Source organism: Kwoniella bestiolae, chromosome 1, assembly GCF_000512585.2.
Source record: "Kwoniella bestiolae CBS 10118 chromosome 1, complete sequence".
Classification (NCBI taxonomy): Eukaryota; Fungi; Basidiomycota; class Tremellomycetes; order Tremellales; family Cryptococcaceae; genus Kwoniella; species Kwoniella bestiolae.
The window spans coordinates 838,526-850,835 of record NC_089241.1 but is presented as its reverse complement, the minus strand read 5'-3'; the positions used below and the strand labels follow the sequence as shown (position 1 = coordinate 850,835).

Sequence of the window (12,310 nt, the reverse complement as noted above, 5' to 3'; positions counted from 1 at the left end):
GTAAAACAACCTTCTCCACGATATTTCGGGTCCTATAATCCCAACTATTGTACTTGATCTACTTGATCTAAAAATCTCTATCAAGATCTGCTAATGCCTAATCCTCTGGTGAAACACCTTTCGGTGGACTATCCAACCACCCTGCCCGTTGAGCCAATCTATTCAAGAACCACCCGCTCAAACCCCACACTTCCAATTTCTCAGAGGATTCTCCGTTCTCCTCCACCCCAACGGACCGTATGGGATTCTCCCCCCCATCTATCTTCTTCTCATCCTTCCTGAGGGTGTTAGTCTTGGTTGTATGCTCCTTATCGATCATATAATCCTGGACGCCTACTCTGTAATACGGTCTGTTGAGGTTTAATCTGAAATAATGAACAGCCAATTTCTGAGGATCCCTCAAGGCGGAGAGAGGTAATGTGATGATTGAAGATACTTCGTCGGGGTTTGGGGTGATCTGAGAGAGAGGGAGGGAAGGGAGGGTTTGGGGGATTGAGGGGAATGGTTGGGGGTCGGAGTGGATGAATCCCTATTCATGGTTTGTTAATCAGTATTGTCGTTGGCTTGTAGAGACAGTATCGTCATGAATCGATTGATTATGTTGTTGTTGTGTGGTTGTACGCCGTACTTACCACAAAAGGCCATACCCTGCTTTTATTGCCTAGACTGTACTCTGGCTCTAGCATACCTAATATCTCGACGTGCGAGGTGGGGATGGACAGTTCTTCTTGGGTTTCTCTCAGTGCGGTATGTATGAGGGAGTCGTCGGTCTAGATAGGGCTCGTATGATCAGTGTGGTCCCTGGTGCTACTATCGCACATGATGTTTTTCCGTTTTCGGAGGGTACTGTCAACTCAGCTCACCTTATCTGCCTTTCCTCCTGGGAAACTATCAACGCAAACATCACCATATTAGCCTCGCCTTTACTTCACTTTTCTGGAATGTAGAGGGTCACACTCACCTAACCTCCCCAGCATGTACCCTCAACCCCTTACCCCTGACTTCCATAAGTATATGCGGCTGATCACGTATATTCATAAGTGGGATCAGTATCGCTGACTCGCTCGGTGACTTGGTCTTATCATGTGATTTGGCCGTATGAGTATGAGCGGGTAGGGGTCTAGGTAGATTGGGCGGTATGAGGGATCGACGGAGGGTGCGGAGGATGGCTGTGCAGAATGGTTCGAGGGGTTGGGGGGGCATCTTGATTATATCTGGCTGTGTCCACTCTGGTGATACAGATACAAATACAGAGATGCTAGAAAGTCTTCTCCTTCTTTTATCTCCTTCTTTTATCTCTATTCTTGAAAGTGCTCGACTGGATTGTTTACCAATTTAAATGAATCATCTTTATTTTGATAGGTGATTGACGCTCGGACCATCGTACCGGCTCTTAATCGTGTTCAGCCGAAGCGGGGCGGAACAATGAGAATGCGGAGACTCCGGTTACAGGTTAAAGCCGAAACCAACAGCGAGAGCAGGACAAAACAAGGGGTAGTGCATGCCACGTGTCAAACGCGTGGATTTGATAGACCAAATCCAGCTAGCCGACTTGCAAGATGGAAGAGACATGTCATTGTTGTTCCTTTCTATCTGTTCATATCGTTTTGTCAATCTGACATAGTCTATCACATCATACTCACATATATACATCTCTCAGATTCTGGACAGAAGACAGACGACGAAGGACGAACATTATCAAGAACGACGAACATACGTGGAAGAAGCCTTGCCTCAAGAGAAATAAGCCAGTTCACTCGCTCATCAACCTTCTTGACCGACCTTTCCTCACCCCACCCGGTATAGACTCACGCCTCATACGATCACAATGTCGAACCCCTCTCCGCTGAGCGACGAGGAACAACAACTCCTGGAATATCGGAATGCTACCAACTTCAGATCGGTGAAGCGAGCGGACCCTTCCGTAGCTCAGATATTGGATACGAGCGTGTATTCGGTTATATATCATTATGACGAGGTGGGAGCTAAGTGGGAGAAGCAGAAATCTGAGGGACCGTTGTTTGTTGTGCAGAGGTGAGTTTCATTTAGGGGCATCCATCATATTGCTGTCGAACAAATGCATATAACAAATCTTTTTTCACTGGTCGTCTTGTATCTTGAAATAGACAGATGCGGCAGTGAATTGGATCCATGTGAATCTACTGATGCGAAATCGTGCTGCGAGACTCGTGCTAATGTAACGCTTCGTCGATGTAGAGACAAATCCCCCGAATGGTCATTGTACATGTTAAATCGACAGGGCTTGAAGAACCCCGCTATACCTCTGATACCGGGTGAGATGAAGTTGACGGTGATTGATCAAGGGATGTTACAAGTTGCCAGAAGAGGTGAAAGTGAGTGTTCTTTGATCAGCTAAGCTACCAGTGCCGCGATATTCGCGTCCCAGAGCTGATTGATTGTAATTGCAGAACAACGTATAGGTATCTGGTTTTCCGAGGGCCCTGAAGCTGTGGACAGATTCAGAAGAACGGTATTAGGGTGAGCTAGCTCTGTGTCAACTCTTGAGGCAAGCCAGCTAATGGAGGTCTCAGTATATGTGGAGAACCATCGAAGAGACCTGATCTACCTTCTTCCCCTGCCAACTCAGCTGCTCAACCTGTTTCGCAGAATGAAGATGGATTATCAAGGTTATTTGCTGGTCTGATGAAGGTATGTCATGTCCAAATGTGATGTATATAGAGACACCTAAGCTGATATGACCATGGATTCAGTCACCACCCGTTCAATCCCCTCCTGTCCAACCAGCCGTACCTACCCCTTCTACTCAGACGACGACAATAACGACCACCACAGTGTCCACCACCAGCCAACCGATACTTACTGCTACTCCCGCTCCTCCACCCACCGGCCCAATACCTGTACCTACACCTGCGGACCCCACTTCGACTCACGCACATCTACCCATCTCGCCTCCTCCTCCACCGGGCCCTGTCCAGTCACCTCCTGGTCAAACTGCTGATGATCTCCTAATGAGCATATTGGGCTTAGCTCCGCCTCAGCAGTCCCAACCACATCAACACCCGCAACCTCAGCAACAATCTCCATTAGGAATCCCTCAAGGTCCACCACAACATATATCGCCCGCACCTTATCCTCCAGCGCCAGAGGTCCACCAACAACCCATACAGCAGTTCCCACCCCCGCAATACCCTCCTCCCCAATTCGCACATGGTCGACCTACACCACCTCCCGTACCAGGCCACCCTCAGTTCGTGCCTTCACCTTACGCACAGGCACCAGCTCCACAACCTCAGAGTCCGGTGAGATACCATAAGATTGGAGATGCCACCTTCGCTCGAACAGCAGCTTTGGCATCTTCCTCGCCCTCGACATCCACCTCCAACGTTTCCCCAGCAATATCGTTCCATACGCCTGGTAGTAACACGCCAAACCTGAATGGATATAAGAGTAATCATGAGTCTAGAGGGATTATAGCCGAGTCGTTTGTGGATGGGATACAGAGGAGAGAACAGGAGGGACTGAGGGTTGCGGGGATTGGGTTGGGGAAGGAGGAGAGGAAGGTGGAGTTTAGAAGGAGAGTTACGGATTTGATCTTGGTAGGTCCCATCCTCTTATATAGCCAAGCAACGGTCAGGACCATGCAGACTCACATAGGAACCGCGACTGATGCTGAGACGTAGTCCGACGAAAGTTTCGTGGACGAGTTGTGGGAGAGTTATCTAGATCGGATGAGTAGAGCTGCTCAGGGGGGTTAATGAGCTGATGTGTGGAAGAGACGATGTCTTAGGGAGCAAGGTCAAGGAGGGGAGCCATGTGTGAGGGATCAGGAGATATTGGTACAGTAATCTAGGTAGAGAGCAGAATGGAGGGTTAGGATGGGACGAGGTTCATCCTATCTTGGTTCTATGTCATAGGGTACTTCTCTTTTACTTTTTTTTTTTGGAAGTATACAAATGGTGTCAACACTCGCGTCACCTTGTACGATGAGGTCTCTTTCGAGATCATCTCAACCTTATGCATGGACCTGTATGATGATGGGTAGTACCGTAGCATGATAACAACCTCCTTGTGTAGATGCACCTCCCACTTTATCAGGGGATATGGCTAACGCGTGTTATCTTTACGCGTGGAATCGCTGCGATTATGTAATCAGCTCTCACTCTGGTCCAGCTGCGACCCCGTTGACGTAGAGGGTAAGATTACAGTAAGAGGTTGATGGTTGATGGTTGATGGTTGATCCGAAACATACAACAGACAGTAAGAGCTGACGTTGAATCATATCCTATCCTATTCTACAAGCATATCATAAAACAACCCTACCACTGAACACAGCAACACAGCAACACATCGACTAGACTTTTCCTCATCCATATAACCTACCCTACCCGTCTATCACCAGACCTGGACTCACACCTCTCCAATGTCCCTCCCTCTCCACCTCCGCTCATATCGTGAGAAATCCAAGGACGAGCTCACCCGAGATTTCTTCAATGTCCCCTTGCAGGCCTCCCTCCCTGGTCCGTCGGATCCACCCTTCGTGGTGAAGATGAGGGAACGTCCGTACAGGAGTGGACAGGAGGAATTGCAGAGTATGGATATTAATGCTGTGATTAGCGTTGAGGGGAAGGAGGAGGTATATGTGGGTGATGATTCCTGTTTCCTGTCACCCTCTCTTGTTTCTCCTGCCATACTGCGACTGGGCTGTAGAGTAGAGGAAAGAGGGATTATGCTGATATGGCGCAATGATCATAGGCGGGAAGGTTGAGTCTACTTCCCCCTTTCTTATGTTTCATCAGTTTGGACAGAAAGTCTTGTAGGTGTACTATACCTTTGTACACCATCAGGAGGGTTGAGAGGTGAGTTCAATTCATCCTATCTACATGATCCTGCCTCCTCGCAATCTACCTGTCTACTCAATCCACTCATGCTGATGTTGATATTACCACGCACAGACTCAACTCGAGAGCTGGGGTATTCGCTCTATCCCTCGCTACGTGGCATGGAATGAGGATTGTAAGCTCTGTCCTGATGCCAGAAGAAATGGGTGGACATGAAGCTTACGAGCTATGACAGATCCTCCAACTCACCTCGCTCTTACCGACTGCTGAACATTTTGCGATCCTTTTGAGAGATGCTTTGAAATCGCAGGTGAGCAGTGCCGTCACAATACAACCCTAGCTCCGTCTCCTCAACATCAGATGCCATCGATATCACATCTCTTCACTATCATACGAAATGAATGATGTACAAAAGCTAATATAATCAACGCATGCACCCCTACACAGCTCGCAGCAATGAAGCAGCTCAAACCATTCCTCCCCTCCCTATACTCAGAATACCTCCTCTCCTCTCCCGTCTCCTCCGCTGCAGGCCAACAACAAACCAACGACCATCTGCTTCTAGGTACAGAGCTCAATGAGAAAGCTGGGAATGTCGGTACGGAAGCTGAGAGTGATTTGAGGGGACCAGGTGGGGAAGGGAAAGGGATCTATCAGAGGGGGTTGGGCGAACAGTTCGGGTTCCCGGGAGATGCGAGGAAGATGAGGGAGAGGAGTAAGATGAAGTTGTGGAGAGAGTATTTCATGAGTGAGTAAGGTCATTCATATGCTTTTCACAATTTCAGAAGATTATCCTCGACGTGCTCAGTAATTTTGGTGATCCTGTGGCTTCGCTCTATTGTGATTTGACCTGCGTTTTATACTTTCCCGTTGTTGTACTGCTTTCGACAAGCTTGTTCAGCGTCATATATACCGAAATGGACTCAAGCTGATCGCCGTTTTCTTGCCGCTCGCAGTCCACGGACGTAATTTGACCTGTAAGCTGTTCCAGCAAAGTAACGATCATGGTTCAGCTTGCTAACGCACTCTCACGCAGTACTTCGTTATCCGCCGTTCCAGAGATTACTTCAAGTAGGTCTGCCATCGAGACTACGAGGTGAATTGTGGGAAGTCATGTCTGGTTCGGTCTGTGAGTTTCACTTCCTTACCTGATCCTGATCTGCATCCCGCGATATCGATATATCTCGCTGAGCCATTATATTGTAGATCTCCGATTCGCCAACCCCGAGACATACGGTCTCCTACTGTCACAAAACGCTGGCAAATCCTCACAATCCACTGACGAGATCGAGAAAGACTTGAATCGATCATTGCCCGAGTACAAGGCTTATCAAACAGAAGAAGGTTTAGCGAGATTGAGGAGGGTATTGGTTGCTTACAGTTTCAGGAATCCGGAGCTTGGGTGAGCTAGACGATTCCATTGTAATTGGACATTACCCAGCTGATGCAGAAAATTGACAGCTATTGTCAAGCTTTGAATATCGTCGTTGCAGGATTGCTTATGTGAGTTAATTGACCTGAAGTTTCGTCATTCCATGAGCTGACTTTGCATATAGCTATATGTCTGAGGAGCAGGCTTTCTGGTTGTTGGAGGTGCTCTGTGATAGAATATTGCCTGGATACTACAGGTGAGTTGAGTCGGTCCTCGCAGATGACGGAAATAGTCAGCTGATAATCTGATAGTCCGTCAATGGAGGGAACTTTACTTGATCAGAGAGTGTTCGAATCGCTCGTACATCGATGTTTGCCTATGATCCAAGAACACTTCGTATCGGTTGATGTGCAGATCTCGGTGGCTTCATTGCCGTGAGCGTTTTGTCCACATGGAATGATTAGGATATCGCTGACCTGCATTTGCTCACAGCTGGTTCTTGAGTTTGTATATCAACTCTATGCCTCTCATTTTCGCTTTTAGGATAGTAGACTGTGTTTTGGCAATGGGTGTCAAGGTGTTGTTCCAGATTGGGTTAGGTGAGTTGCCCTAGTGAGAGCGTTCTTTGACCCAGCTCACATTATCCGTCCAGCCGTTCTCAAAATCAACGGAGAGGCTTTGCTTGAAGTTACCGATGATGGGATGTTCATCAATCTCATGCGATCATACTTCGCAACTATCGGCGATTCAGCGCATCCTGATCATCCCGACCCTAGGGTTCGAGCGATAACGAATTTCCAAGAATTACTGGTCGTCGCGTTTAGAGAGTTCAATGTGATCACCGACGAGACCATCACAGCCGAACGAAAGAGGCTTAGAGCGATAATTTCGGATGAGATCGAAAAGTTCTCTAAGAGAGCCGCAGTGAGGAATTTGAAGAATATAGGGAAATTCTCCAAAGACCAAATTGGGATAATATACGATCATTATTTCTCGGCTATCTGTTCACCCGAAGCTGGACCTTCTACCTACTCTGGAAATGCTCAACCATTGTCAGGAGATCAGTTTGACCAGCCGAGAATACAGGTCGACGCTCAAGGGAGAGTCGAAACGAGGATAGATCATAGAACGTTTAGAGTGTTCATTTCTCAGATTGCGACATGGGCGAGAGAAGAGACGGTCACGACAAATGCTTTCATACAGAGGACTGATAGGAGAGTAGCGGATCATGAACTGATTGATAGGTCAGTTGGTTGACCTATTTTGGTGGAAGACTCAGCTGATAGTGCGATAATTGTGTAGATTGTTCTTCGCTTGGGATTCACAGGATCAGGGTACCTTGGCATTACAGGATGTCGTACTTGGTTTGAATAGGGTGATGACTGCCGGATTGATGGAGTCGATAGAATGGTTCTTTGAGCTGGTAAGTTAGATCGTCATCGTCAAGTGGTGTGGAATGTAGCTTACCTTATACACAGCATGACAAAGATAAAGACGGGTTCTTAACCAAGGACGAAGTGATCCAATTGTCCGAATCATTACTTGTAAGCTCGTCATCATTGTTGGATCACTGCTTTAGCTAATTCCGGTCCGATAGTTCATCTTCCGAAACGAACCTGGGGATATCTATCTCGCAGCAGTATCAAAATTCATTTTGAACGCTTATGAGTTCGGGGATGCTACTGCACCAGAGGGAAGTGTAGATGAGAGGATACCAATAGATGGGGACAAAGAGACTGCTTCGGGAGCAAGGGAAAGATCAAATTCGTCGGCTGGTCCGCATAACTTACCTTATCTCAGTGAGTTAGACATTTCAGGTAATCAGGTGATATCGATCTCAACGCTGACACTGAGATCATGATGCAGATCTCGCGACTTTCCGAATGGTCGTTCTTGCTGATGAGTTACTGGAAAATTTCTTTGCGAACGACTTGACGGCTTCGTTCCAGTTGGAACAGACTGGTGATGAAGATTACCACCAGGCGCATCAGAGGTCTGAGGGACTGTTGGGTGGATTGATGAACCTCGTGGTTACCAATGAGTGAGTCTCATACTATCTCAGCTGTCCGGTAAAGGGTCCCGCAGAGAAGATAGCTGATAACGATATACTATTCCCATCTGCAGGAACAAGAACAGGTTGAACAGACTTGCCGATGGCTTCGGCGCAGCATTAGGTAAACATGCTGAATGGCGCAAACCAGCTTTGTCCAAGACTATCGAACCTTCCACTTCGGGTGATCTGAGAGCAAGAGAATCACTCTTGACTCCCGCTCAACAAGCCGGTCAATTCCAAAGACAACGATCTTCTTCGGCTGTATCTCAAACTTCCACAAAGACAGTCGAATCGACCACCACCGTTGGAACACCCGATGAGAAACGATCTCTGGCAGATGTCGAGGCGAGGTACAGGGAAGAAAGCCAGATGGTGAAAGCTGCTCAGGAGGCGGTGATGCACCGACCAAACTTTGCGATTGATGCGATTGGAGATTCGGATGATGAGGAGGGAGCTGAGGGAGAAGGCGAGGAGGACGTGATGGATGAGGTGGAGGCGTTTCTGAAGGCTCATGGGGATGATGATTCGGGGTTGAAGGGGGAACAGAAGAAGGTTGCTGAAGGTGAGTTTGGGATTTCTCCCCTTTCTTGATTCAAGAGGGTAGGTTGGCTGATACTGGGTGTGAACGGGTAGATCTGCTTAAAGCTGAACCGATGGGTCGTTATCAAGGCAAGAAGAAGGAAAGTGCCGATCTGGTGGATTTATAGGTTGAAGCAAACATTATTTGATCATGTTTCTGCGAGCCATTGAGGTTCAAGATGGACGGATCAAAGCCCATCGTAATATGGAATAGTCGATCGATGTAAGACTTTAGCACTCAGGTATTCGAATATCCTATTCAATGCTCATTCGTGTTTTATCTATCATTCCCCTTTTTTCTTGCTTCCTTCGTTTGACCCGTCTATGCCTATTCGTGTTCACCTGAGTTCCCGTTTCCGTTTCCGTTGTACAATTTTTTGCTTGTTCTTGACGATATTTTTTCCCTCTTGCCTCTACGTGACGACTTGACTTTCGCTCTCGTTTTGATATCTCGTCCGCGATTTTGATGCCTACTCATGCAAACTATGAACCTGAAATACAAGATGATATGCATGGTTCGGGTTGAAATTGATGCAGATGCAAGGTGGATAGATGGATTGTGTTGTATACAGAACGATGTGTATGACAGATAATAATCTTATAAACTAAAATTATAATTCCAATTGTTGACCTGTCTATGTAAGGGGTTTTGGTTCACTCAATCAAGTCTATCATGGATTACAACATCTTTACCCTGCCATATGCATATCTCGTAGGCTAGCATCAGCAGTAATTGACCTAGAAAATCGACCAATGCTGAATGGATGGGGAGGGTGTATGAGCTGAAAAACATCGTACAGTCAGTAAGTATGGGTATACACATTTGGTGCCCAGTGAAGTAGATCTCAACGTGGTGATAGCAGAGGTCACACTCACTCTGGATCAAGATCTTTTGACCAGAAGAACAAGGTCATCCAGTGTGCTAGGACCAATGATATGCCAGTCTGCAAAATATCATCAACATCATCATCAAATTCGTAGTTTACACATTCTCGTACTCACAGTCAGCGCGTAACATGCCCAACCTGCCAACCCCAGATGAACGTCGATCCACCCTGCCCAACTGACAAACCCCAGGAACGCAGCCTGACAAGGGAACGCGATGAGGTACAAGGTCATGGCACTTTGAAAGGGCGTTAATCCGTGATTGTTGAGTTTGTGCTGGCTTGAGGAGGACGAAGATGAGGTGGATGAAAGTTCGGAATGGGGTTTGGGATGGAGCAGGGTGTGTAGCGAGGTCGAGAGTCTGTTGGCGTGGATGGCGCCGATTGAGCCTGTTAGACCTGTTTGTGAGGTTAACGATAGGATATTAGTCATCATAAACATAGTTGGGTGTACCTTAGGTGACGAATTGATGGGTTGCGTGGCTCTTACTCACCGGTCATTGAGATAGCCAATAACGCAAAACCACGATATTTCCCCACTCCTTTCGCTAGGACCATACCGGTCCCACTGGAGATGAGCATTGCGCCGATCTGCCATTAAGCAAGCAGTTATCAGTCACCCACTATTTGCGAAGAGAATCTGATCCAATGACGCAATCAGAAGCAACTTACCAAAGGCACCCATCCACCCTTAGCGACATTCTTGACCCATTCGTTCCTCATGACTCGTCTGGTGAACCACCCAGCCGCTATCGACATGATAATCACTGCCAGAAGTGGTATGACGGTATCCATTGCTCCGACTAGTGCTGTGCCCAGCAAGGCGAGGATGAAGAGGGTGAGCAAGTCACCTAGACAGGCTGCTACGGGTGGAGTGATGTTATCTGTGAGTGTACAAGTGTATCAGCAAAGACCAAGTTTGATTGACAGAGGAAAGAAAATGGTATCGAACAAAAGAAGAACGATGAAAAGAAGATGGAAAAAAGAACAACGAAAGACAACCCACCCGGATCAGCCCCACACCACCTCGCCAGAACGATCAAACTCCCCATAAAGCTTCCCAAAACCGCGGACGAGATCCCCGCAGCCCCCATCCCCGTAGCCAAGACCATCAGTAACTGCTTGAACCCAGGTCTCGTATACCCCTCGTGCCATTCTTCCCCAGCCATCGATAATCCCGGATCCTCAGGTTCCGGCTGAGGCGGGGGGATGATCGAGGTAGTATTATCTCCTGATGAGGGGGAATCACCCAATCTATGAATTGTGATCCATCCTAGGAAGAATGAAATCACCGCTGCGAGGCAGGAGATCAACAGGGCCTGAAGACCTAGTAAGGTGAGGTTTGCCAGGATCATCTTCTTTCGGGTGGGTTTATGGTCCAGTTCACCTATGTTTGCTGAGGTTCCTAATCTTGCTGAGAGACACATCTCCAGATTGCCTTTGAGATTACCGATCATCGGGACTAGGATGAATAGCTCGTCGACACGGCGAAATACCCTCCAACGAGCTAGGTGCTCGAGAAGCTCGCCGGTAAATACTAGGCCTATGAGTGAGAGGAGGAGGGATGGGGTTGACTGGGGAGTGGGGAGTGGGAGATCAGTATGGGATGCGGAACCAAGAAATGCAGTTGGGCAGGCTCACCTCTAACAATAGACTTCTGAGATCTCTCCGTTTACCCATACCTGTTCCTATCCCCTTACCACTCCCAGCGCCATCTTCCATCTCAGGCTCAGCAAAATTCAACCTTGCTCTTATGGGTCTGTCTGTCGAGATGGAGTCCAATCTCCTGATATATCCCTCATCTCCATCCAACTGAGAATCCAGCTCATATTCCTCCGCAGCACCAATCCTCCTCATCTCGTCTCCCTCACCACCAACAGCTTTGCTCTTGCCCTTGCCCTTCCACCCTCCAGCTAGAGATGTGGACGTAGTACTCCCCTTCCAAATTGGAAAAGCACTTTCCACCTCCCCCCTATCCACTCCTATACCCTGTCTTGCAGATGAACTATTCGAGTATCCCTCCTCCTTGTTGCTCCTTGACGATGCTTCTCCAATACTGTCATCTATTCTCTGATAAGTGTCATACTGATTATCGTTATTCGAGCTTGAACCGAGAGTAGCACTAGCTAGTCGTTTGGCATGTCGATATTGCTCGGAGATGTCCCGCTTGAGTATTGGAGACATTATCACCTGGTGACCTCGTTCTTGTGGTTATCAATATCAACTTCAATTGGGTTCTGACTTGCCAGTGGTCTACTGTCGAGTTGCTTCTCCCCGCTCAAGATGGTTTGTATAATATGGTGAATGTAGCGTTCACAACAAAGATGTTGCCAAGTCTTCGATATTTACTACGCGCAAGTACTAGCTAGTACTACAGTTACCGGCTCAGTCCTCACTCGATCGCACAGACTGACACGTGGCACCGAGTCTCCTATCCGATAATCCGACTAAAGCCAATCCGGGGTATAGTAGTCTCGTCATAACACGTATGGACAATTGGATGCATGCATGAATAAATAGTATATGTTCACAACGGAGTACATACAATCTAATGGACGGAATGGATATAATTGGGGGTCATTGATCGATATGAGGGGGATGA

The 12,310-nt window shown here is 47.6% G+C and overlaps 4 protein-coding genes across 4 annotated transcripts; 2 read left to right on the top strand and 2 right to left on the bottom strand.

The window, feature by feature from the left end:
* Positions 1-97: 97 nt before the first annotated feature.
* I302_100316 (uncharacterized protein) lies at positions 98-1,203 on the bottom strand (the record flags this gene model as incomplete). The annotated part of the gene is made up of 4 exons (XM_019190333.1): positions 98-529; positions 633-770; positions 864-888; positions 962-1,203. 4 exons carry the CDS (start codon positions 1,201-1,203, stop codon positions 98-100), a joined length of 837 nt encoding a protein of 278 aa, XP_019047081.1.
* Positions 1,204-1,828: 625 nt separating this feature from the next.
* I302_100315 (uncharacterized protein) lies at positions 1,829-3,737 on the top strand (the record flags this gene model as incomplete). The annotated part of the gene is made up of 6 exons (XM_019190332.1): positions 1,829-2,034; positions 2,218-2,354; positions 2,430-2,499; positions 2,553-2,670; positions 2,733-3,578; positions 3,663-3,737. The coding sequence occupies 6 exons, from the start codon at positions 1,829-1,831 to the stop codon at positions 3,735-3,737; spliced, it is 1,452 nt and encodes a 483-aa protein (XP_019047080.1).
* Positions 3,738-4,402: 665 nt separating this feature from the next.
* Positions 4,403-8,952, top strand: I302_100314 (uncharacterized protein; the record flags this gene model as incomplete). Its single annotated transcript, XM_019190331.1, has 19 exons — positions 4,403-4,621; positions 4,735-4,838; positions 4,935-4,995; positions 5,056-5,130; positions 5,268-5,568; positions 5,777-5,797; positions 5,857-5,949; positions 6,027-6,222; positions 6,282-6,323; positions 6,377-6,448; positions 6,504-6,626; positions 6,685-6,791; positions 6,845-7,436; positions 7,495-7,615; positions 7,671-7,736; positions 7,790-7,991; positions 8,059-8,233; positions 8,317-8,807; positions 8,879-8,952. 19 exons carry the CDS (start codon positions 4,403-4,405, stop codon positions 8,950-8,952), a joined length of 3,135 nt encoding a protein of 1,044 aa, XP_019047079.1.
* Positions 8,953-9,482: 530 nt separating this feature from the next.
* I302_100313 (uncharacterized protein) lies at positions 9,483-11,892 on the bottom strand (the record flags this gene model as incomplete). Its single annotated transcript, XM_019190330.1, has 7 exons — positions 9,483-9,606; positions 9,701-9,768; positions 9,827-10,107; positions 10,203-10,299; positions 10,381-10,592; positions 10,715-11,282; positions 11,350-11,892. 7 exons carry the CDS (start codon positions 11,890-11,892, stop codon positions 9,483-9,485), a joined length of 1,893 nt encoding a protein of 630 aa, XP_019047078.1.
* Between the last annotated feature and the right edge of the window lie 418 nt (positions 11,893-12,310).